Genomic DNA, 27,005 nt, shown 5'->3' with positions numbered 1-27,005 from the left:
AGGTCATCAATATCTGATCAGCCGGGGTCCGACACCCGGCACTCCCGCCGATCAGTTATCGGTGGTGGCAGCCGGAAGTGCTTGCTTGCCGAGCTGCTCTGTCTACTTGTAATGGCCAGGGCTTGGTACTGCACATCCGCCTCCTATTCAAATCAATAGGATGTGGATGTGTAGTACCCTATGGCGTCCACTACAAGTAGACGACCAGCTCGGTAAGTGAGTACTTCTGGCCGCCGACACCGGTGATAACTGATTGGCGGGAGTGCCAGGTGTCGACCCCGGCCAATCAGACATTGATGACCTATCCTAAGGATAGACCATCAATGTAAAAGTAGTGGAAAACCCCTTTAAATTTTACTGGTGGGACCTAGGCACTAGTGATGAGCGAGAATGTTCTGTTAACCCTCTCGGTGAGCATGCTTGGGTGTTTTCTGAGTATCTTCAGCGTACTTGGGTGTTATGTTTTAGTCACTCCGTGCTCATGATTTGCGACTGTTTGACAGCTTTAGAAACAAGCATTCCTCACATGTATTAAAACTGTCAAACAGTCTCAAATCATGAGCACGGAGTGACTAAAACACAACACCCAAGCACGCTGAAGATACTCGGAAAACACCTGAGCATGCTTGTAAATCTCGAGTAACGAGTATGCTCGCTCATCACTACTAGGCACCCATGACACTGAGCTCAGTTGGCTGCCAATATAAATAAGTGCTGCAAAGGAATCTGTTGGCATAGATTCTGTTTTTTAGGAACTTGCAACCTCCAGAGCCCTAGTGGGAGCCATATTCTTGTTGACAGTCTTGCAAAATAATGGTCAACTTGACCCTCACATTACTGTGTGTGCTCACGACTCCTGCAGTGGCAGTGTGTGCAGGGCTGAGGATTCAATAGAGGCAGTGCTCCAAGCGCTGTCAATCAAAGGAAGTGATGAAGGATGGTAATTGAAGGGGCGGAACTGTGCATCAAGCACTTGGCCACGCCACGGGTGCACCTAAGCCCACTTATTTACATATCTAATAAAACTTTTTACATAAAACTAAATAATTAAAATCAGAACCACAAGTTTGATTTTTATAGTAACTAAGCACCTTTATATGAATATATAAATGGTTTAATTTGCATATTGGGGGAGACACACTCCCCTTTAAAGTCAAATATCCTTTATTCTCTGAAGATTTGAGAACTTAAGATGTTACTGTCTTTTTAGGAGAACTTGCAGCAGAATATCAGTGTCCGCCCCTAGCTCCTCCCCTCTCCATAGAACTTTATCAGCACCAACTGTCATCTCTTATGTCAGTAATGTACAAAGCTGTATTCACTGAAAACAGATTTTACCTGTGAGTCGAGAATTTTGATAAGATATATTACACAGTTTTGTATTCTCATGTTCACTATTGATTTTTTGGGGAGGGGAATTATTAAAACGAGGGTCACTCTTTAAGTGTTCATGAATTGTATTTATTGAATATTATTCTAAGAATTATGGGTAGGCATCTTCTGCTTTCTGATACGGGGCAGTATAAAAGCAAGTACAATTCGGCACAGGCTGCTGGGCCACCTTAACATCCCTACCGACCTGGACTTTAACATTAAGAAGGGGAAAAAAATGATCCCTTTAGTTTGATGTTTGAGCTAGTGCACATGATGATTACCAAGTAAATAACCTTTAATCCCATCACATTCTTGTCAGAAGGCGTGAGTGATTGATCTCTGCTCTGAAGGCCATGGGGAACACAGCAGAACCATGCAAAAGGTTGATTCCTAGAGGAATAAGCCTTGGAAATGTAAGACAGGCCAATTACTCCTTGTGCTCTAACATACGTTTACTATGTGGAAAAAGCCTAAGGACACTGGAAAACTCCTCTTGAAGGGGAGAAAGGTTCGGTAATATTATGGGACTATTATAGATAGATTTGAGCTCAACTTAAAGAAGGTAAATAATAAAAGCCAAATGTGTTAATAAAAAAAAACTACATTTTTTTTTCTCCTGGGGTGATAAAATATTCTTATCATATAATAAGAAATAAAAGTTGGAATGCAAAATGTCAGTTCTATGTGAAATGACATTTTGCATACCAACTTTTATTTCTTATTATGTGACAAGAATATTGTATAATTTATTAAATACAAAGCTTGTTGCATTTTTACTTTCATAGAAACTTAGGCAGAATTGCAATATATTTTTTTCAACCCTTTCATGAGCGGGAAATTTTTCCTTTTTGCATTTTCATTTTTTTTCCTCCCTTTCTTCCAGTAGCCATAACTTGCGGTTTGTTTTTTTTGCCCATTAACACAGCTTATTTTTTTGTGAGACAAGTTGATGTTTTTACACCATTCACCTTATCATGTAATGTACTGAAAAGCATGAAAAAAAATCCAAGTGGGGTTAAATGGTGAGAAAAAAAGGCAATTCCGCCATTGTTTTTTTGGGGGTGTTGGGAGATGGGTCCAGGTTTTATAGCATACATTATTTGGTAAAAAATTACCTGGCAGTATAATTCTTTGGTCAGTACGAGTATGGCGGTTCTTAACTTGTAAAAGTTTTTTTGTATATAGATATTATAAAAAAAATTGGAGTATTTTGTAAAAAAAAAACAAAGAAAAAAAATTTGAAACCTGTAAATTTTTTTATTTGTTAGTCACAGGAGCTGTGCGAATACTTGTTTTTTGTGCTGAACTATATTTTTATTGACACGATTTTGACATACATACAAAATTTTGATCTCTTTTAATTGGATTTTTTGTGGGAAGTTCAGCAATAGAAAGAAAAAACTGTTCTTGGCATTGGAGTCTTTTTTTTTTCTGCTATTTTAGTTTTGGTTAAAATAATTTTATATCTTGATAGATTGGATATTTATGGATGTAGCAACATCAAATGTGTGTTTATTTGGTGTCGCCGCATCCATATATATGGATATATGAGATTATGATCTCAGAGGTCCGCGACGTGCACCTCTGAGATCATAATCCAAAGCCTTTTAAGACTGGCTCAGGCATCTATGTGTTACCTGAGTATTCACACATGTGCATTCCAGGAGTTAAGTCAATGTGCCTGATTACCTACTCAGTTGTGCTATTCCTGTGTGCTATCTACATTACTGCATCAATCTGCTTGATAGCCCACAAGAATAGCAGAATTGAGTAGGCAATCTGCACTACTGCATTCATGTGCCTGATAGCATATAGAAAAAGCAGAATTGAGTAAGCAATCAGGCACATTGATGCAGTAGTGCAGATAGCACACAGGAATAGCAGAATTGAGTAGGCCATCAAGCAGATACCACACAGGAATAGCAGAATTGAGTAGGCCATCAAGTAGATAGCACGCAGAAACCGCAGAATTGAGTAGGCCATCGAGTAAATAGCACACAGAAACAACAGAATTGAGTAGGTCATCAAGTAGATAGCACGCAGGAACAGCAGAATTGAGTAGATTGAGTAGGCAATCAGGCACATTGATGCAGTAGTGCAGATATGAATAGCAGAATTGAGTACGCAATCTGCACTACTGCATCAACGTGCCTGATTGCCTACTCAATTCTGCTATTCCTGTGTGCTGTCTGCACTAATGCATCAATATACTGATTACCTACTCAATTCTACTATTCCTGTGTGCTATCCACACATCTGTATTAAGGGGCACATTCAGCTCTATTGCACATAGTACTTCCGGCTTCGCTGATCCACCTGCCATCCTACATAAGCAGCTGTAATGGTCCTCACTGTCCCATATACTATCCTGCAGTCCTGCTCTGCTGCAGCGATGCCTCTGGTCTAACTTAGCTAGTCCAGCTCACCAGGTAAGTCCACAACAGAATTTGATACAAACCTGAAATACTTCAGATCTGATGATAGCAAATTCAGCTGTGTACTGTCAAGACTTCAGATGGAATAAAAAGAAAGCCATTTAGAATGGCCTGCAATTTTGGAGATTTATTCTGAAATTACATTCTGGAGTTTTTCAGCAACATTAGTAACTAGGTTCAGCAAAACACCACTTATTGTCAATGCATTTCCATTTCCAAAGAAGAAAGCTAAATATTTTTGCATATGTTCTGTTAGAGTAAGTGCTTCTTTAAATGTCACTTAGGCGATAACTATTAGGATTATCTTCAATTATATGGCAAATAGAGACACAAGCCTATTTTCTCTCCGAGCACCATTTGGACGGGTTATGCTGTGCATGTACAGTAGGTATCCTGGAAGAAGAGAAATTTTCATGCCAGTACGTTCAAGTCGGTAGATAATGAACTGGTCTGGGACCTCTTCCTTTCCTTTAAAACAAGTTCACTGTTATACACCGAGGAAAGACATAGTCTCAAAAGCTGCGAAAAAGTTGTTTCTTTGTCTTATTAGCAGGGCAGGGCTTCAAAGGGTTGCTCAGCTTGCAGAATCTCTGGGAAACCTCAAGCCCTAACCCAGCATACAAACCTGATACTATGTAACCACAAGGTATATTCTCCCAAGTCTTTCTAGGAGGTAGGTGTAAACTGGATTTGACTTTTTGAGGTTGTTTTGTGGTTTCGATACAGTAGAGAGAGTATTCTGTAGGCTTTAGCATAGAGCAGAATTTCCTATGAATCTGGCGGGTATGGGATGCCATCCAAACAGTAATCCACAAACAAGACTGGTTCAGCTTCTTGGATGCAATTCTTCCTTATGTACTTGTAAGATAAAACTGATAAGAGATCTGATGACACCGCGTCAGACAACTCGAAAGGAAGAGGCACCCTGCAGAGTTACTACGGAGGGTGTAATTGCATGTTTGGGTTTATTTTCAGATTTTTGTTACTGAATGATTTTATTGAAATATTGCTATTTTTGCGATTTACAATATATCCTTTTTGGGTTCTCGTTCCTCCCAGCAGATGATCTGGGCCAGATCAACAGCTGTAGCGAGGCAGACGCATTTGTAAATGTTTGAGACTATGTAAGATTATCCAGAGATCAGTGCGCACCGGCCTCGGCATGGCCTGTTTCCAATCAAACCCTAAAAATAAACATTGGTTAATCAGCTGAGGAACAGCCGAGGATTGACCAGACTTATGACAGTCCTGAAATCCAGTCCCTGGAGCCATTTCTCTGGTTCTCATCCAGAAAAATACCGTTTCAGATGCTGCACTTTAGTTCAATATAGTCGGTGACATCTGCTCTTTTTTTGATGGGAAATTGTAAACAGAAGTCATATTTTTCTTTTCTGATTTTTTTGGGGGGTTGGATTTTATCTTCTGCTATGCTGCAATCTACAATTGTAAAATGTATTTATACAATCAATATAATTAATTTTCGGGCATTCCATGTATCATAAAGACATTCTATCCTATTGTCCTTCTGCGTGAACCCTAACATGGAAATTCCATTAGTTCACATACTAATAATCCTAAAAATCGCACATTTTGACAGTTGTGCCGAGAGAGGTTGTGGCAACAGAAGACTTTACAGAGACGGGACCAGTACAAATGGGTGATGTGCACTCAGTTTTGGAGGGAATTGAACCAACTCCAGCTTTAAAATAAAAATATCTTATATTGTATAATTAATCAAATTCTGTCATCATTTTACAGGGAATCTGTCAGGACAATTTTACTGATGACAATAGTTGTTTGGCTGTATAGGCCCTAGAACAGTAATAAAAATAATGCCTGTTATAAGTGAGTAGTCCAAGCATTCAAGCCACAGGCAAGAATTAGTCTGCAAGTGCATAAGTGAGCATGTCGATGCACTCAGAGTTCTTCTACACCCCCCCAATGCACTCCAAGGCTAATTTGCATGTGGCCTCCTTAAAGTCCTCATCTCCCAAAATCAAAACCAATCAGTGTTCTCCTTTGAGTGCAGGAGGAAACTGAGTATCCAAGGAAAACCCACACAAGAACATACAAACTATTAAGATATTGCCCTTGATTGGATTTAAAGTCCGGACCCCGGTGCTACAAGAGAACAGCCCTAATCACTGAGCATTGCCGGATACTTCACAGTACATATGTTCTGTGGGTCTGAGTTTTGTAGTGATAGAATTGAAAAGTTATTGAGGACTTTTTCTAGTCTGAAATGCTTAGACAAAATGCTATTTCACTTGTATTTATTGTGAGTGCCTATTATGTTTTAGAATAAAAGTTTTAAACTATATTAAAGAAGCACTCCTCCCATCAATGTTGTTATCCTCTTAATAGATTACAATCATTATATTATGCAGTACTGTGTACTTACAATTGCTCACTTTGCCCTTTTACCCAGCTAATTCTTCTCTTTTACATTACGTCTATAACATCACGTGATTAATAACTGACTAGCTGAATCCTTCTAAGCTCTATGTAGTTACAGGAGGTCAATTTTCTCTGCACAAGTCCTAAGTCACTACAAAAGTCCCTGGTGAGGGAAAGGAGGGAGCAGCTGGGCAGTGGAAGAGGGGAATGATAAATGCAGGGGCAAGAGACTTCCTGTTTCTACATAGAACAGAGAAAAGAGAAGAATTAGCTGTGTGGAAAGGCAAAATGAGCAATTGTAAGTACATAGTGCTATATAATATGATGACTGCAATATATAAAAACTTTGATGGGAGGAGGAGTGCTTCTTTAAACAAAGAATCAGCTGGAATATCCTCTATTTGTGTCACGAAAGGTATACGAAAGATTAAGAGCAACACAAAGGGAAGAGAGGAAGGGTGCCCAGACACCAGGAAAAGGGGGAGTGGAGACCTCCTACACTGATCTGATAATACCCTGTCTCCCTTAATGTCACTATTTTGGTTCCTCACCAATCGCTGCACAGGCAACTAAAACCCTGTATTTCCCTAGAGCTTGGCCCTGGATAGGGTAGAGGTGAGGGGTGAGCACTAGTCAGTCCTCACTAACAACTAAAGACAACAAGGGAGACAAACACGGGGGAAAGTAACTTAGCTTGAGCCGACTTCAGAGAGATTACATCAAACGTCCTCCTAGGCACCAGAGAGGAAGTAAGCAGACTGCAATAGCTCCAAGCCTTCACAAGGGAACATGTGAATATCGCCGGCACCACCCTGTAGCAAACAGAAAGTATTTAAACACCCAGGCCTGTGTGTCAATTAGCAGAAGGTAGGTAGCCACTGAGTCCTAGAGTGAGACAGATCTAAGAAGGTGTCTGTAATGCCAAACAAAGAGATCTTCTGCAACCAACTGCAGGGTGACTGTCTGTCACATCTGACACACCCATGACAATTTGTTATACAGGTTATGGCCCTTCTTCCCTTTTGACTTATTTTTGGGGTTGTCCTTTTTGTTTGTATGGTTCTATAGGACTCAATCACCGCTGCTAGAATGTCTTAGGCTGATGTAATGGTATTTGCCGGATAAATAGGCACACCGTGTAGGGTTGCCTTGTTCACAGGCTTCCTCCTAAGTTTACATCAGCGGGAATTAGGAAATAATGGGAAATACACGAGACTGTCTTTCCCCCAACATTATACTGTTACTTCACATTAAGCACAGCTCCTTATTAAGGAAACAATGTCTGGCTTCTGAGGCCGGATACTCGATATCCCAGGTGATCCATGTCACAAGGTGAATATTATACCCATCGCGTTGTAAACATTCTTAAAAGGAAGAGCACAGGCTTTCCCCTCCCTTCTCCTTTTCTAATTTCTCCTTTTCATCTGCTGAAAACATTTTTTGGTGCAGACAAAAGAGCAGCATTGTTGCCAAGTCTGCGCCGCGCATCTTTTCAGAGAAGCAGTGTGCACCAGGAAATTCTCCGGAGAAGGTATAATCAGAGCGCAGTCCTCCCCACTCCGTAATGTATCGGGGGCTTTTCACATTCCTCCTGCACAATGCCGTAGAAAGTGACAACATGCACATGGGGAGAACTGCCTACCACCTATTTGTCATGCAGCCCAACAGTCTGTAATCAAGCTGCGGCTTAAAATGCACACCGTGTAATTTGTGCGTAAATTAAGAGGTGTTTAAGAGCAGGAGATGTTTGAGAGCTAATGGCTTGTGGCTGACACTCCAGTCTCCAGTTCAGCAGCTCCTCCGACACCTGAGGCCTGACACCCGTCTCTCTATACCGGAACAGGTGCCTTGATGTTGGACTACCGACACCTGCAATAAATCCACTTTGGGTTTTTTTTCTTTTTTTTTAACTGATCTTGGGACGCATTGCACTGTACAAATAATATGTCAGGCCATGCCTAGGAATGGAACATAATGATTGCCGAATTTGCTTTGACACAGATTCGTTTTCCCGTCCGTAATAAAGCACATTTACTAAAACTGTCCACAGTTCAAACTTAGACTAGACAGTCTTAAAGGGGTTGTCCACTACTAGGACAACCCCTTCTTAAGCTAAATGTTCAGCACTGATAAAATAATAATGCTTATACTCCCCTCCTGTCCTTGCTCCGTTCCAGCAGTGTCGACACTCGCGGTTCCGGTGCTGTGATGCGGTGGAATGACACGTGATGCCCAATGCCCAATCATTGCTGGCGTCACTGTTCCCGCCTTCATACGAACTGAACATTAAGAGGAAGCCACAGCTTCTGCTGATCCCGGACTTCCTCTTCATGTCCAGTTTGTTCGAAGGCAGGAACAGTGACGCCAGCAATGATTGTGCGTCGGGCATCACGTATCGTTCCACCGCATCACAGTCCCAGGAATGCAAGTGCTGACACCGCTGGAACGGAGCCGGCACCTGAGGTGAGTATGGGCTTTTTTATTTTATATGGGCCAAACATTTAGTTTAAGAAGGGTTTGTCCTAGTAGTGACAAATTTAGTCTCCAAATTTATCAAAATGTCTTATGCTGTTCATAAATTTGGTTCAGTTGTAGATTGCCAAAAGTAAATTTGCATCACCTATTAATTCACTTATTCAACACCAATATTTTTAAAGGGGAAGTCTCTCACCTCAAAAATAAATGTTAAACAAGCTAAACTGTGATATAGGAGACTCCTCTATAAATCATACTAACACTGTACCTCTCACTACTACTGTGCCTGAAAATAAAACTTTTAATTCGTATGAAAATGTTGGAGCTTTGGTGCATTGTTGGTGTGGCCAGGAGTTTGGTGTACTGTTGGTGTGGCCAGGAGTTTGGTGCATTGCTGGTGTGGCCAGGAGTTTGGTGCACTGCTGGTGTGGCCAGGAGTTTGGTGCCCTGTTGGCGTGCCCAGGAGTTTGGTCTACTGTTGGTGTGGCCAGGAGTTTGGTGCACTGCTGGTGTGGCCAGGAGTTTGGTGACCTGTTGGTGCGGCCAGGAGTTTGGTCTACTGTTGGTGTGGCCAGGAGTTTGGTGCACTGTTGGCGTGGCCAGGAGTTTGGTGCACTGCTGGTGTGGCCAGGAGTTTGGTGCACTGTTGGCGTGGCCTGGAGTTTGGTGCACTGTTGGCGTGGCCAGGAGTTTGGTGCACTGTTGGCGTGGTCAGGAGTTTGGTGCACTGCTGGTGTGGCCAGGAGTTTGGTGCACTGTTGGCGTGGCCAGGAGTTTGGTGCACTGCTGGTGTGGTCAGGAGTTTGGTGCACTGCTGGCGTGGCCAGGAGTTTGGTGCACTGTTGGCGTGGGCAGGCGTTTGGTGCACTGTTGGCGTGGCCAGGCGTTTGGTGCACTGTTGACGTGGCCAGGAGTTTGGTGCACTGCTGGCGTGGCCAGGAGTTTGGTGCACTGTTGGCGTGGCCAGGAGTTTGGTGCACTGTTGGCGTGGTCAGGAGTTTGGTGCACTGTTGGCGTGGTCAGGAGTTTGGTGCACTGCTGGCGTGGCCAGGAGTTTGGTGCACTGCTGGCGTGACCAGGAGTTTGGTGCACTGTTGGCGTGGCCAGGCGTTTGGTGCACTGTTGGCGTGGCCAGGCATTTGGTGCACTGTTGGCGTGGCCAGGCGTTTGGTGCACTGTTGGCGTGGCCAGGAGTTTGGTGCACTGTTGGCGTGGCCGGGAGTTTGGTGCACTGTTGGTGTGGCCAGGCGTTTGGTGCACTGTTGGTGTGGCCAGGAGTTTGGTGTACTGTTGGCTTGGCCCGGAGTTTGGTGCAGTTACGCCTCCCTTGTTTTGCATATTGTTTTTTTTTCTCCATTTCTAATTTACAGCAATCGCTCCCTAATGTCAGTCAGTGTGTGCACATGTGCACTGACACTGCCTCTCGCTGCCTGCGCATGCACACAGAGTCCAGGCGCATTCGCCTTCCTTGCTCCTCCCAGCTGACTCTGCTTGCTACACTGATATACCCAGAAGTTCACATGCATCCCTCAGATTGAATTCCCATAAGTATGGATTCTTAGGAATCTGGGAATTTTGGGAGATTCTAAACTAATTCAATTAATATAAAATAGTTTCTCTCATCTCCACTAGTGATCAATAGATCCTGGCTTCTTTTGCCAATATGCTATAGCTTAATGAGATGAGAATACCCCTTTAAGCCCCAGGAACCCCTTTAAGGGCAGCTTTACTTTTCAACAGTGATATGGTTGTTAAATAGTTTTGATTCTTAAATGCCCTCCAGTAACATTGACTCTGGGGGGCCATTTTACATTACCCTCTACCCCTACATTACCCTCATTCACAATTTTACCTCTGCTTCTACAACATAAACTGGGAAGTTTGTTAAATGAGATGTTACCTTTGTCTGTCCATGGTTAGAGATGAGCGAACCGGAATATTAAAGTACGGCATTGTACCAGACAGTAACTGTCCAGTGCTAATCGCCGAACACGGACTTCTCCCGGAAGAGTGAAAGAGAGGGAGAGAGAGAATTTTTTTCGTTTCCAGATCCACTTTTCGGGTCTCCATTGCTTTTAATTGGGTTCGGGTTCTGGTTCCAGTTCAGGTACTGTTCTGATACTCAAACAGAACTTTGCACTAAAGTTCAGGTCGGGTGCCAGTGCCCGAACTTCCACGGGTCCGCTCATCCCTATCCATAGTGAATTAGGTGCATTGTGCCAACTATAACTCATGTAGGGGGTGGGGAACCCATTCCTGCCCAGGGGTCTACCACTGTGGACCGGTCCGAGCCTAAATAATAATATTATTATTCTATTATGTTAGCACTTTTTTTTGTCCTTTATATTATAAACGGTCACAATTTGTGACAAATCTACAGTATTAGGGAGGTGGCACACGCTGTTTTTCTGATGCACACTCATCTGGAGTAGTCTTACGTGAAGCTGCTGGCTGTCACCGGCCACCACAAATAATTTGTGTAGGAATTAATGATGGCCCTACCTTGGAGTAAGCAACTGCTTGTATTCTTTTGTGTGTGGTTAGTCATTGTGACTCTCCATTTTGGTATTGTAACTTGACATTGATAAATCATAGAACAATGCAGTCCTTCTTAGTGAGCTGGTAGAAGAGCCAATCGGGCAAAACAACTCCATACTTCATGCATGCTGTAGTATCTTGGCAGACCAGCAAAAGACACCTGAAACCACAGCTCGGAGCCTTTGAGGTCTGTAATGAAGCATGGTAAGGGGATGTGCACACGACGTCTTTGAAATCCGCAAAAAAGTGCTTAAAAAACCTCTGCATATCTACGTAGAAACTACCTGCAGTGCATATGTGTAGGTCTTTGAGCGTCTTCAAAAGCCCCAAAACGATTAAAAGAAGTGACCCAACCATTCTTCAGGTGTCTTTCCCCTGGAAGACATTTTATGCCTTACAAGTCAATCAGAAGGCTTAATAGATGCCCGGGCGTCTTTTCGAGCATTTTCCCAGAATTTTTCCTTCGGAAACGGTTAGTGGTTTCTTAATTGTTGAATGGAGAGAAATAAAACTGTAAAAAGTGACCCAAAAAGAATGGAAAAAACACTTAAAAAAGCACTGGCTGACAAAAACGATGAAGGAAGCACTCGGGGAAACAACCAAAAAGATGAAAAAAACATACTAGAGGACAAAACCTGTTAAAGGGTCCTGAAGCGCCTTCCTTTTGGAAAATTTGGCTCTAAATAAAAAGATCCATATCTCTACTACTGAATTAAAAAAAAAAGCAAAACTGAATATTCAAGGGAGCAACAGAGAGAAACTAAAATAAAAACTGGCCACTCTGGGACAAATTATTATTTTTTTGTTAAACATATTTGGAGCTAAAAATTATTCTTGCAATTGGGTTTCATTAAATATTTTGCACTGTTTTGCTGTTTGTTTCCCTGCAACTTTGACGTGATCTGTGGTCATAAATCAACTGAATGGAGCTAAAAAAATTGACAGATAAAAGAGTTATCAAGTTTTTCAGAATGAACTCACTGACAGATTCTCAGTTATCTCATTCTGCATCCAGCAATAGATGATACAACACAGAGGCTAAGGAATTGTGCAAAATGGTTTACGAAACCCTATTACAAAACTGATTTTTAGCCAAAAATACTTGCATTGAAGTACTAAAAAAATTGTCCCAGCTTTAATTGTATCCATAAATTTATAGTTGATTGATTTGTTTGTATTTCTGCTCATAAAATATTCCCAAGGCCTTTTTTTTTCAACCACTGATCTCGCTTTTTTTCCTTTCTGTCATTTGTACACCCGTTTTTATTTACAATATGAATGTCTGTTTCTCGGCCGGCGTGTTTCTGTCTCGTAACCGTATTATGACTCCTTGGTAAAATAATATGGGCCTTTTTTTTTTTTTTATAACTGAAAATGATTTGTTGTGGTTTGGACATGACAGGCAGTGAACAGGTTAACCTCTGGGCAGCTCAGGTTTGGGTGGTTCAATTTCTGATTAGTTTAAAAAGACAGACTATTGCTATGAAATGTAACTTCCTCGCTGTTGAAAGCCGCGCCATAAATCCACCTATAAACTATTACATGACATTGCAGTGAACTCAACGGTCCACATTGTAACAGGCATCTTCCCCCGCAGTGTTTTCTTTGGCAGGATCCCCCAGCAGGCTCTCGTAAATCACCTGGTGAACCCTTGCTCATACTAAGCTGGGGGGAATGGCTTCCAGTGATGAAGCTCCAGGAACTCAAAACTTTAAAGTTTTGCAAAATAGGTCCTGGGTGTGGCATACAAAAAAAACTCAACTTTGATTAACAATGGGGTACAGAAATAGGAACAAAACAGCTGCTAACACAGCAGGAACACAACATAGTGGGCAGCACAGTGGGTAGCACTGTTGCTTCCAGTGGTGATGCTCCATGAACTCAAGACTTTAAAGATGGGACTAAACTTTTGCAAAATAGGTCCTGGGTTTGGCAAAAAAATGACCTCAACTTTGGTATACAATGGGGTACAAAAATAGGAGCAAAACAGCTGCAAACACAGCAGGAATACGACATAGTGGGCAGCATAGTGGCTCAGTGGGTAGCACTGTTGCTTCCAGTAATGAAGCTTCACAAACTCAAAAAAATGACCTCAACTTTGATAAAGGGGTACAAAAATAGGAACAAAACAACTATAACAGCAGTAATACAACATTGTTGGTAGCACGGGCTCAGTGGTTAGCACTGTGGCTTTGCAGCGCTGGAGTCCTGGGTTCAAATCCCACCAAGGACAATATCTCCAAGGAGTTTGTATGTTCTCCCCGTGTTTGTATGGGTTTCCTCCAGGTTCTCTGGTTTCTTCCCACACTCCAATAGGGACAGTGATGCTGATGTCTGTAAAATACTGCGGAATTAATAGCGCTATATGAATAAGCATAATAAATATATAATAGGGGTCATAAATGACAATACCTTTATATGTGTCAAAGTCAAGAGATCCCTTTAAATGAACCAGAAGGAGCAGAAAAAAATGTATAACATTGTGTTACGCATCCATCAGCGCTGATTTATTGCCTAATTTCTGAAGAATAGTCTAAATGAAAAATGTGTGACGGAGCTCCGGAGTAGCCCATCCTCTAAGTGTTCTCTGTAGGGGAGAGGGGCCAGTTAAAGCGACCCTCTTGTATGTTTATGTAAGTGAGGTGAGGCTGATGTGTAGTGCAGCGCTCTGATTGATGGTGATTACTTGTTTATGAACCCTAGGCTGAAGGTCTGAACTTCCTCGAGGGCCAAATAGTTCAGGGGGCTGTTTCCTGAGGCTGCCCGAGGGATCTCTCCATCTGAAAGCGGGAGGAATGGATACGCAGCCACAGGCAGATGGCCAAGTGTGTGTGTAGAAAATGCAGAATGATATTGATACGTAGATCTCATATATTTGTTTTTTAAAGTAAACCGACACAGATCTGTGCCTAAAATTAGATTGCGACTGACGGCCCTTTTATTTCTGTATTTGGAAAAGCTTCAAACTCAGTCTTGTACTTAACAATGGGACCGGAGATTCGAAAGCTATTTTTCTTTTTAAGAAAAATAAATAAATATCACTCTCGCTCATATATTGGGGCAGCATGGTGGCTCAGTGGTTAGCACTGCAGCCTTGCAGTTTTGGGGTCCTGGGATCAAATTCCACCAAGGACAACATCTGCAAGAAATTTGTATGTTCTCCCCTTGTTTGCGTGGGTTTCCTCCGGGTTCTCCGGTTTCCTCCCACACTCCAAAGACATACTGATAGGGAATATAGATTGTGAGCCCCAATGGCGACAGTGATTACAGTGGTGTAAAAAAGTGTTTGCCTCCTTCCTGATTTCTTATTCTTTTGCATGTTAAATGTTTCAGATCACAAAACAAATTTAAATATTTGACAAAAATAATAAAAGTAAACACAAAGTGCAGTTTTTAAATGAAGGTCTTTATTATTAAGGGAAAAAGAAATCCAAACCTACAGGGCACTGTGTGAAAAAGTGTTTGCCTCCTTCCTGATTTCTTATTCTTTTGCATGTTAAATGTTTCCGATCACAAAACAAATTTAAATATTTGAAATAGATAACACAAGTAATCACAAAATGCAGTTTTTAAATGAAGGTCTTTATTATTAAGGGAAAAAGAAATCCAAACCTACAGGGCCCTGTGTGAAAATGTGATTAATTAATAAAGACCTTCATTTAAAAACTGCATTTTGTGATTACTTGTGTTATCTATTTCAAATATTTAAATTTGTTTTGTGATCGGAAACATTTAACATGCAAAAGAATAAGAAATCAGGAAGGAGGCAAACACTTTTTCACACAGTGCCCTGTAGGTTTGGATTTCTTTTTCCCTTAATAATAAAGACCTTCATTTAAAAACTGCACTTTGTGTTTACTTTTATTATTTTTGTCAAATATTTAAATTTGTTTTGTGATCTGAAACATTTAACATGCAAAAGAATAAGAAATCAGGAAGGAGTCAAACACTTTTTCACACCACTGTATGTACAACGCTGCAAAATATGATGGTGCTGTATAAGCCATGCATAATAATGATAATATATTTTCATAATTCCCATGTATTTCATGCATGCATGGTCATCTCTCCCATTAGACTCTGATGTTTGTTCATCACCTCAGTAGGATTCTAGAACCTCACCAATTCGTGTATTTTTCAGGTTTGGGCCAGGCTTGGTCATCTACTGGTATGGGTTTATTGAAGAGCTTGACTGCCAACGGGATCGTGGTATTCTGCTGAAGGATGACTTTCCTTCTGACATCGTAACACTACATGGCTACATGGCGCTGGAAGAAGAGCAAGGCCAACAAGCCGGAGAGGACAAGTCAGAGAAAAGTCAGGAAGTTCTGTAATATCTACACACAGGATTTACACGCTGAACTCCAGATGAACCGCAGGATGAGGTTACGGTGCTGCTTTCTCATGCTAACACTCAGACAATCTGTTTACCTTCCTTCCCAGCCGCCCTTCTGCCCTACGCTACAACCCCAAATTCAGCACTATCTCTAACACCTCTGCTTCTGCAAATGCTCGACGGACATACACACTGGCCTTCCTTCCGTCTGCACCCTTTTACCCCGAGCCAAGAGGAAACCAATGCTCTTCTGACGCCCCTTACTGTAATTACTCTCCAGATATATTTGTGGAGGACCTGTGTTATTGGGTGTGTAATTCACCAGGAAAATGACAAAGGGTGAGTATAGGAAATTTATGTAACACATCCTGCAGACGATTGCCAATAGATGATGTCTGCTTCCCTCCCCCCAAGGCTCTACTACTGATAATAATACTAAATATTAATACTGGCTAAAAGCTCCGAAGGCAGAATATAGGAAATTGCTTTTTATGTGAATAAAGCTTTTCAAATGTATATTATTTGTTGGTAGCTTGTATGCAATCTCTAGTACAATTTTCTGTCTATGTGGTTCATGTTCCATTTGTTTACGGCCTTTTTTTCTCCAATTCTCAGTGTTGGGGCTCATTCAGATAAGTGTATAAATTGGAGGTGCGCTGTCAGATTTTTGATCAGAAAGCACATGGTAATCACACTGACCCTGGTTATTCAATAGGGCTGTCCAGATGAACCTTTTTTTTTCTCAGTCCGACCGTCCACGAGATAAAAATTGCAGCGTGCACGAACGACTTTCTTCCACCTATCGGATAAGACTCACACATTGGTGCGTAGAAAAAAATCGGATCCCGCGCAGAACATCCGTGTGGCATGTGGTAGGAAACTGTATTTCATCTTGCACATTTTTTAATTTAGATTTCTGAAAATGGATCGCAGACGGACATCACACAGGTGTCACATGGATGAAAATTGGATAAAAATTAGTTGAAAATCGTTTGAATTTTCGGGATGAAACTTGGATGGATTTGCTCATCCAGAAAACTGACAATTGTCATCTGATTTTCATCCTGCTTTCATTTATGTGCCATCCGTGTGTCCGTTTTTTACATCTATGTGCGATCAGTTTTCATACATCTACACTATAACTGATTAAATACAGTTTCCTAGCTTTATAATAGAAATGAATCAATATAATACAATTCCATTTTCTCAGTGATTTTTGCATAACTCCAGACCCCAAAATGAATTGTGACCCATAAATGAAGCCATACCCCAGAAAAGACCCCAAAATAAATCCAGACCCGAAGACCCCAGAGAACACCTCAAAGTAAATTCAGACCCCAGCCCAGACTATGTGATTATTTCAGACCCCAGGTCCAGACTACATGATTAATTCAGACCCCAGTCCAGATCTAAAATAATTCTAGTCTTCAAACAAGACCATACAATTAATTTAGTCCCCAGATCCAAAAATGTCTTCAAACCCCAGACCAGACCTCAAAATAACTGTCGGATTTAGAGTAGACCTCTACACTTGTTTTACTGTTCCTCTGCCCTCTTCTCCTGGGTTGGGTCCTCTTCAGCTGTGACTGAATGACATCAGGAACTAGTGTGGTGGCCATAATGGAAGAAGATCTGATCGCAGGAGCAAAGGGGTAAGTAAAGAATGGAGTCACTGTAGTAACGGGGACCCCAATAAAAACTACACAAGCCCAAGCTACTTCAGTAGCAGACAATTGGAGCTGCCCTACCTGATTTCAGGTCCTTGCAGTAACTGACTGTTGTGATCCCTACGATTACGCCACTACAAAAGATCACACCCTGCTGTGCCAGTGACATCCTGCCGTTATACATCTTAATGTTTGACATTTTAATGTATTATTTAATAATGGACCTCCAATGATAAAAAGTGCTCCGGTACTAAGGCTCCATTCATGTTGCGTGTAGAACATTTCAAATATTCCCATTGTTGGCCTCAAACGGAAGCCTCCTACATCTGCAACTTTAGTTACTGCTTAGTGGGGTACCCTCTCAGTGAAGATTCACAACTTATTTTTACGGCAATGCGTCATGGGAAAAAAAAATATGCAAAGTAGCCCATTCCAGACAAACCAGGGATCGGACTGTTGATGGCGCTGTTTGGGGGGGGTTTGCTCTTTATCAGTACTGGTTGATTGAATGTTGTATAATAACTATGGATAGAGACTTATTTTCAAGACAATGCATCATGGGAAAAAAAATATGCAAAGCAGCCTATTCCAAAACCTAAGAAAAAATAAAATAAGCATATACCCTTTAGTAAGTAAATAGTAATAGTGCATATAAATAACATAGGGTACTTAGTTAACACTATTTTTATCAAAAAAGCGTAAAAGCCTTCCCACCATGACAAGGTGACCCGATCAGCATGGTCCTATCTCTAGTATTAAAACCTCTCCTTGTGTCAGCCAACATCAATATAGATGGGGCAGAGCGAAAGCCAGATCTGACTGGTCAGACACCTGCCCATGGGAAGCTATGTAGATTAAATGCCTAGCTCAAAACGGAGGAGCCATACCCCTGTATGTACAAAGTGCAAGAAACTACAGCAAAACCAAGGACATGAGCCTCAACATAAGTGGTTATAAGAGCAATGTGTAGAAGCATGTTCACACTGTGTCAATTTAACAGACAAAACCTAAGATAAAAATTAAAATGAGCAAATACTCTGCAGAAGGTGAATAAGTAAATGGGCAGGTGTGTGAACAGTCAGGCCTGCGTCCTGCTCTGCTCCATCTATATTGAGGTCGGTTGACATAAGGTGAGATTTTAATACTAGAGATTGAATCGTCCCGATTGGGTACATCTGGTCATTGTGGGATGGTTTTTACATTTTTTTAATCTAAATACTGTTAACTAAGTACCCTATGTTATTTACATGCACTATTACTATTTACTTGTTGACTTACTTCAGGGTATATGTGTAACACTATTGCCAGCTCCCCTGCATGGTTTCCCTTCCCCCTCCATACAGGGATGCTGGCCTACTCACTGCTCCAGCCCCAGGGCGTAGTCCCCTTCTGCTGGTATGTTTCCTGCTTGTGCACTCTGAACTTCCTGGCAGCACGCCTAGTGTGCTCACGTGAGTGCTCCCTCGTTCTTAAAGGTGCAGTGCGCACATATAGCGAAATGCCCCCAGCGAATAGTTGGGAGGCATTTAGTATAATGAGTGCACCTGCTGGATGGCTCTCTTTATAATAATAATAATAGGCTCTCAGCATATTACTGAGAGTCATCCTGTATAAAAGACTCCCTCTCCCTTATGGAGTCGCCAAAGCAACAGCTTTCATTAGTATGTAGTCTCCCCTACTAGTGAGTTGTTAGGCCCTCTGGTCCCGGTGCGGCCAGTGTCTTGTACCTGAATCCCTGGTCCCTGGTCCCGTTGTGGCCAGGTCCTGAACCTGAATCCCTGGTACGTGTTGCCAGTGCCTGAATATTGTCCCCTGGTTCTAGTGCAGCCCGTCCTGTTACCGAACTCCCCTGGTCCTGGTCTGGCCAGTCCTGTCCTCGAAGTCCCCTGGCCCCAGTGCGGCCAGTATCTGAACGTTTCCCTATCTGAATCTCTGTGTCATTAACCATTCTACAGTGATCCTGAACTGAACCTATTAGTCTAAACCAGGGGTCTCAAACTCGGCTGGGTATATGGGCCGCACATGGAAAAAATTTGAATTTGGGGGGCCGCATTCTTTGTTCAATGTGACATTTTTAGTGATACCATTTTTTTTGTATACACCTTTTGAACATTTTTGCCGTGTTTATTTTTTTATGGCTTCGGTCGTTATGGATGTGGCGATAATAAACGTGCACTTTTTTGTGTTTACTTTAGTTTACATATAAAACAGCATTTTTAGTGCCCAATATTTTTTCATGCTTTATTTTATTTTTTTTACAATTTTATTTCCCCCAATTGGCCACATACAGTAATATTGTCTTACAATTAGCATCATATAGTAATAATGGAAAACATCTTGTAGTAATGTTCCCCATCCAAGTCCCCATCTTGTACTAATGTGCCCCATCCAGGTCCCCATCCTGTGGCTATGTGCCCCATCCAGGTCCCCATCCTGTGGCAACGTTCCACATCCTGGCGCCCATCTTGTACTAATGTGCCTCATCCAGGTCCCCATCTTGGGGCTATGTGCCCCATCCAGGTCCCCATCCTGTGGCAACGTTCCACATCCTGGCGCCCATCTTGTACTAATGTGCCTCATCCAGGTCCCCATCTTGGGGCAATGTTCCCCATCCAGGTCCCCATCTTGTGGCTCTGGTCCCCATCTTGTGGCTCTGTGCCCCATCCAGGTCCCCATCTTGTGGCTCTGTGCCCCATCCAGGTCCCCATCGTGTGGCTATGTGCCCCATCCAGGTCCCCATCCTGTGGCAACGTTCCCCATCCTGGCGCCCATCTTGTACTAATGTGCCTCATCCAGGTCCCCATCCTGTGGCAATGTTCCCCATCCAGGTCCCCATCTTGTGGCTATGTGCCCCATCCAGGTCCCCATCTTGTGGCTATGTGCCCCATCCAGGTCCCCATCTTGTGGCTATGTGCCCCATCCAGGTCCCCATCTTGTGGCTATGTGCCCCATCCAGGTCCCCATCTTGTGGCTCTGGTCCCCATCTTGTGGCTCTGTGCCCCATCCAGGTCCACATCTTGAGGCTATGTGCCCCATCCAGGTCCCCTCTTGTGGCTCTGTGCCCCATCCAGGTCCCCTCTTGAGGCTCTGTGCCCCATCCAGGTCCCCATCCTGTGGCTATGTGCCCCATCCAGGTCCCCTCTTGTGGCTATGTGCCCCATCCAGGTCCCCTCTTGTGGCTCTGTGCCCCATCCCGGTCCCCATGTTGTGGCTCTGTGCCCCCTGTGCTGTTCTTCACACACATAAAATAGAAAAAAAAAAAGATGATTCTCACCTGTCCTCCATTCCCTCGGCGGCCTTCCTGCAGATGTGGCCCGCAGGCACCACAGAGTCCGACCCCTTGACGATCCCGACCTGGTCCAGGAGGAGCCGCCGACAGCAGCGCTGCATTGCCGCACAGAGACTGTCTCCCAGCACAGCATTTCCAATGCCAGCCGCCGGCCAATCAGAGGCCAGCAGCTGACATCTGCATATGGCAATGACGTCATACTCGCTGCGCCGACACGCAGATATCAGCTGCTGGCCTCTGATTGGCCGGCGGCTGGCATTGGAAATGCAGTGCTGGGAAACAGTCTCTGTGCGGCAATTCAGCGCTGCTGTCGGCGGCTCCTCCTGGACCAGGTCGGGATCGTCAAGGGGTCAGTGCCTGCGGGCCGCATAAAGCAGCCTCAGGGGCCGCATGCGGCCCGCGGGCCGCGTGTTTGAGACCCCTGGTCTAAACGGAGCCCTAGTCTGTGTCAGCTAACCTGGTCCCTGGGGTCAGCTGCTGCAGTACCTGCATCTGCCGAGGAGTGTTTCCTGGCGGCTACCTGCAGCCCAGTCTGTCTCCACCATCTGGAGCTGCAGTGAACACCAGGTAGCCATTTAGCTACCCCCGTACCTAGGCAGGCCCGGACCTGTGGCACAGTGGCTACACTAAACCACATGCGCCACTGGATGACGTAGCAATAAGCTAATTTTATTTTTATCTTAGGCTTTGTTAAATGGCCACAGTGTGAACATGCTCTTACACACTTATACCAACTTATGATCCGGCTTATTTAGAGTAGATCATTCCAGTCAAACCAAGGACTCATCTGTAGATAGTGCTGTTTGGGGATTTTTGCTTCTCATCAGTACTAGTTGTCTGAATGCATGATAACTATGTGTAGAGACTTATTCTCAAGTCAATACTCTATGGGAAAGGATGTCTCTTCCACAACCCCTCTCATTTTTTTATCATAAAGTACACAATCTTATAACTCTATGTATGTGTATCGATGGGTGCAGGATGGTGCACAAAACCATTGTCAATCTAATAGGAAGATTTTTGTGTTGGTTTGTATCATTTTAGAGACTGCTTGTCATTTAGTGTTGTCCAACTAGTGGCCTAAGATGGCCCCATAGTTCTTTGTTTGACCCACTTTGCTTCTATGATGACAGCTTGTCTCCTTGACCTTCCAACAGATAGTCCAAGCTTCATCAATTCTGGACCGCAATGGAGCAGTAGTGTTGGCTAGATGTGCAACAATATACAGTACAGGCCAAAAGTTTGGACACACCTTCTCATTTAAAGATTTTTCTGTATTTTCATGACTATGAAAATTGTACATTCACACTGAAGGCATCAAAACTATGAATTAACACATGTGGAATTATATACTTAACAAAAAAGTGTGAAACAACTGAAAATATGTCTTATATTCTAGGTTCTTCAAAGTAGCCACCTTTTGCTTTGATGACTGCTTTGCACACTCTTGGCATTCTCTTGATGAGCTTCAAAAGGTAGTCATAGGAAACGGTCTTCCAACAATCTTGAAGGAGTTCCCAGAGATGCTTAGCACTTGTTGGCCCTTTTGCCTTCACTCTGCAGTCCAGCTCACCCCAAACCATCTGGATTGGGTTCAGGTCTGGTGACTGTGGAGGCCAGGTCATCTGGCATAGCACCCCATCACTCTCCTTCTTGGTAAAATAGCCCTTGCTCAGCCTGGAGGTGTGTTTGGGGTCATTGTCCTGTTGAAAAATAAATGATGGTCCAACTAAACGCAAACCGGATGGAATAGCATGCCGCTTCAAGATGCTGTGGTAGTCAAGCTGGTTCAGTATGCCTTCAATTTTGAATAAATCCCCAACAGTGTCACCAGCAAAGCACCCCCACACCATCACACCTCCTCCTCCATGCTTCACGGTGGGAACCAGGCATGTAGAGTCCATCCGTTCACCTTTTCTGCGTCGCACAAAGACACAGTGGTTGGAACCAAAGATCTCAAATTTGGACTCATCAGACCAAAGCACAGATTTCCACTCGTCTAATGTCCATTCCTTGTGTTCTTTAGCCCAAGCAAGTCTCTTCTGCTTGTTGCCTGTCCTTAGCAGTGGTTTCCTAGCAGCTATTTTACCATGAAGGCCTGCTGCACAAAGTCTCCTCTTAACAGTTGTTGTAGAGATGTGTCTGCTGCTAGAACTCTGTGTGGCATTGACCTGGTCTCTAATCGGAGCTGCTGTTAACCTGCAATTTCTGAGGCTGGTGGCTCGGATAAACTTATCCTCAGAAGCAGAGGTGACTCTTGGTCTTCCTTTCCTGGGGCGGTCCTCATGTGAGCCAGTTTCTTTGTAGCGCTTGATGGTTTTTGCAACTGCACTTGGGGACACTTTCAAAGTTTGCCCAATTTTTCGGACTGACTGACCTTCATTTCTTAAAGTAATGATGGCCACTCGTTTTTCTTTACTTAGCTGCTTTTTTCTTGCCATAATACAAATTCTAACAGTCTATTCAGTAGCACTATCAGCTGTGTATCCACCAGACTTCTGCACAACACAACTGATGGACCCAACCCCATTTATAAGGCAAGAAATGCCACTTATTAAACCTGACAGGGCACACCTGTGAAGTGAAAACCATTTCTGGTGACTACCTCTTGAAGCTCATCAAGAGAATGCCAAGAGTGTGCAAAGCAGTCATCAAAGCAAAATGTGGCTACTTTGAAGAACCTAGAATATAAGACATATTTTCAGTTGTTTCACACTTTTTTGTTAAGTATATAATTCCACATGTGTTAATTCATAGTTTTGATGCCTTCAGTGTGAATGTACAATTTTCAAAGTCCTGAAAATACAGAAAAATCTTTAAATGAGAAGGTGTGTCCAAACTTTTGGTCTGTACTGTAATACTAAATAAAAGCAAGAAATTACTAATCTAAGGAAATCTAAAGATGAGATAGCACATTGTGCTGGTAATAGTATAAGATTAGGAGGAGAATGGGAAGGTGGAAAGTTGTCAATTCTGCTTCCGGATATTCATTTTGAAGTTGGGTCTTGTGAAACACATGATCTTGTCAGCAGGAAAACAAATATGTGGGTGTCTGCCAAGGAGATTATGAACATTAAAGTGTTTAGTAGCTTTTTGTGTCCACAGTCTATCAAGCAAGCAAAAGAACAGAGAGGTGACTGCGTAAGCAGAGAAGTTAATTTCCCACCATCTGGAAAATGGCTGACACTGAAAGATCAAACATCCTCAACATCCAAACACTTTTTGAGTTGGACTGGTAATACAAGGATTCTTTTCCAATACAAAATAGTTGGCAACACTAAGCAAGCAACAAAAGTCCACCCAGTCTTGGCTCTTTGTCACAAAGTCTTTTACACTGCTTCTAGAAAGACACATGCACTGATTGATTCAGAAGACACCCAACATCGGAGTAATTTATCTTCTAGCTAACAAATATTACAACTCTGGGAGAGGTTTATGTAACCCAGAGTATGAGCTTCTTCACATATGGTGACCAGATCGTCCAGGACTCCAGATCATAGTCTATGTTCTCACTGGGGATGTGCGTTGGCTAGTAGTCTGTTACCCTGGATATCATTGCGATTCACCACTTACAATTACTTTCGAAGCTTTATCACTCAAACAACATGAAGACCTTGCATGGACGCTAATGTTGGAGGTGACGTCATGATAGATCTTTTCCTAGGGTGTGTATAATGTATGGGTTATGCATAGACAACAACTGTGTATAAACCATTTTCAAAGTAATATCACAATGTAGTTACCAAAAAACAGTCCTAAATTGACATCACTACATTTTGACAAATCATGAACTGGGCATTGGCTGTTGGTGATATATTGTTAGGGTGCTTTCACATTGCTTTCCAGCACTTGTTCGTTGGCTTCATCGGGGCTTACTGTATGTCCGAACCCCCCGTAGTCTACTACGTCTGAGTGTCCGCAATCAGTAGGCATACACGCCCAAAAATGATGTACAGCAGAGCACACATTCGCTCTGCCGGTACCATTATAGTCTATGGCCCCGTCAGTGCATATGTCCTAATCCAGTTCTGCGGGGGGTTCAGATATAAGCCCCAGCAGGCCACTACACAGATGCCTGAACACAATGTGAAAGTACCCTTAGCTGCTATGTCTACTATGGAGATGAAATCCTCAGGGTTTTTTTTTTTATTTTTTAAAGTTTAAATACAAAGGGTTTTTCAATTATACAAATTATTTCTGAATTGGATGGTATGGTTTTTAAAGTCTATAAATTTTTGTCTCCTTCATTTTGACCCTGTCATATGGAAGTGACCCAATCACTGTACCAAAATTGTGTGTTTGGGTGTGGGTAAGGGTGAGGAGGAATGATATGAAAAATACATAAGATGTAGTGACTTTCATTCTCCTATTCACTCTCAGCCAACATGTGGCCACAGCCACATAAAAATGCAGCATTTCCCATAAAAATGCAGCATTTCCCACAAAAAAGCTCAGGTAGACTTCAGTGGTGATTCTACTTAAAGGGGTTGTCCAATACATATAATGCCCTTTATAGTGACACATATTCTGTCCATGTCTTCAGGCCTACTGCCACGTAGCTTCTGTCTCCACCGCCCGCATCTTCAGTCGCCTCCTCCACAGTCACTGCTTCTGTGCCCACTGCCTCATTCACTGAAACGAGACGTCGTCAGGGGGCGGTGATAGAAGCAGGGTGAGTGACAGCAGCGCCGCCCCCCTGATGACGTCTCATTTCAGTGTAAGAGGTGGCGGGCACAGAAGGTGCAGGGCGACAGAAGAAGTGTGGCAGCGGAGACTGAAGATGTGGGGTGGTATAGACAGAAGTATGGTGGTGGCAAAAGAAGTTGCTCACTTCTCCCTACCTGCATCGCCATCACCATGATTCTGGGTGGGGCACTGGTGACAGAAGCTGTGTTAAACAAGTTGTCCACTATTTGGACAACCCCTTCTCATACCCCATGCTTGGCCCGATAAAATAAAAAAGCTCATACTCCCCTTCCTTAGTGGACAACCCATATAAGTGACTGCAGTGTCGTCCCCTGATGGCGTCCTGTTTCAGGGGGGATGATAGAAGCTACTTGCAAGTGACTGCAGGGCCAACCTCCTGTGACGTCCTGTTTGAGAGGAGTCTCAAATAGGACGTCACAGGAAGTAAAAAATAATCATAGGGATTAGCTGTATACGGAGAATAGTAGAGAATTTTATAATAAAGCAAATTACAAAAGTGGTTAGGGCTTAAAAATGGATATTTATAAAAGGCATTTTATGTATCGGACCACCCCCTTTAATAGAAACCTGATATTTTCTGATTATATAACATATAGACAATTTGCATATCACTTTTACTTTAACATTTGCTATCTTATTCCTGAAAAATCACTCCAAAGTGATGTCCACTAGGTGTCTCCCTCCTGTGTAACTTGCTGTCCAATGGCGGTTGTCAAGTTTAATCCGAGTCACCTCTGTTTCTGCTCTTCTGTATTCAAACTGCTTAACATCGAATTTCACTTCAGGGCAGGCAAGTCACCAGATATTGGCAGGAGCAATGCATGCTGTTGAGTGAAGGTAATGATGTCCCAGCTCCTATAGTGATGGCAGAATGCTGATGAATAGGAACGACCCACTCAGAAAGAATGGGTGTCAAGTTAGAAAGCATCAGAATTGAGACAGTTCCCGTACACATTAGACTGGTATGTGGACCAAAAGTAATTCTAAATAGTGAGGGATGAAGGGAGCAAGATCTTGCTTTTTTGCAGGATTTGAGAGTGACACAAATTTTGGTTTTCTCAAAGTTTGCTGCTTTTGTGTTTTTAGATCTTTTTAGTCGGATGCTTCTTTGGTTACTGAAGTACAAAGTTTTTAGATTTCATTGACAAATACATCAAGTCTATACAAAGACTCAATATTTACAGTGTTGACCCTTATTTTATACCACTGGTTCCACAGCCAAATCAATTTAACACCGAGCTGTCAGTGTACCTGGAATGAAGACTGGAGGGGTTCGGCTACCGTACATTATAAATCGGCTATCATTTCTTCCAAAACAACACAGGAACTCATCGCTGAAGAGGATAGGCCTCCATTCCAGCATCTATTGCCATCTTGCTCTGCACCATGATAGCCTTTGAGAGCAGTGGGGTGAGGGCAAGGAAGAGGTCTTCACACGGTAACATCACACTGCTCCTTCTCCTGGGATCAGTCTCAAAACTAATGGCCACAACTGTAGTTAGTTAATATTCAGAGCTTCATATCAGAGCCCGTCTATTTTGTATTTAGTGGCACCTAAAATGTAATAATGGGTAATCAAATTACATGTGTTCCACAAAACAGCAAACAATGTATAATCGGCTCTAGATCTGTGCTTTGAAAATTCTGGAAATAGTTGTACATAATCTGTTTATGTTATGTGGATATATTTAAATAGAACTTCTAAAGTTCTTTTGATCAAGCCCTGATTTTTTGGCCACCATTGTATGCATCTCTCCCATAATTTATTGCGTTGACCCATTCTGCTC

General features: G+C 42.8%; 1 protein-coding gene across 4 annotated transcripts in view; it reads left to right on the top strand.

Annotated features, from left to right (window-relative positions):
• The window catches only part of CDIN1 (CDAN1 interacting nuclease 1), a 545,783-nt gene extending 529,712 nt beyond the window's left edge, over window positions 1–16,071 (top strand). For all 4 annotated transcript variants that reach the window (XM_073637559.1, XM_073637557.1, XM_073637560.1 and 1 more), the window contains one exon: window positions 15,361–16,071. In XM_073637559.1, coding sequence (XP_073493660.1) covers window positions 15,361–15,553 — 193 coding nt within the window. In that variant the 3' untranslated portion in view covers window positions 15,554–16,071. The remainder of the gene's footprint in view (window positions 1–15,360) is intronic.
• The last annotated feature ends 10,934 nt before the right edge of the window (window positions 16,072–27,005 follow it).

The sequence above is a fragment of the Phyllobates terribilis genome, unplaced genomic scaffold, assembly GCF_046119375.1.
Source record: "Phyllobates terribilis strain yellow unplaced genomic scaffold, ASM4611937v1 Scaffold_7__3_contigs__length_470593459, whole genome shotgun sequence".
Lineage (NCBI taxonomy): Eukaryota > Metazoa > Chordata > Amphibia > Anura > Dendrobatidae > Phyllobates > Phyllobates terribilis.
Note: the sequence above shows the minus strand (reverse complement) of the source record. Positions and strands in the feature narration are given on the sequence as shown.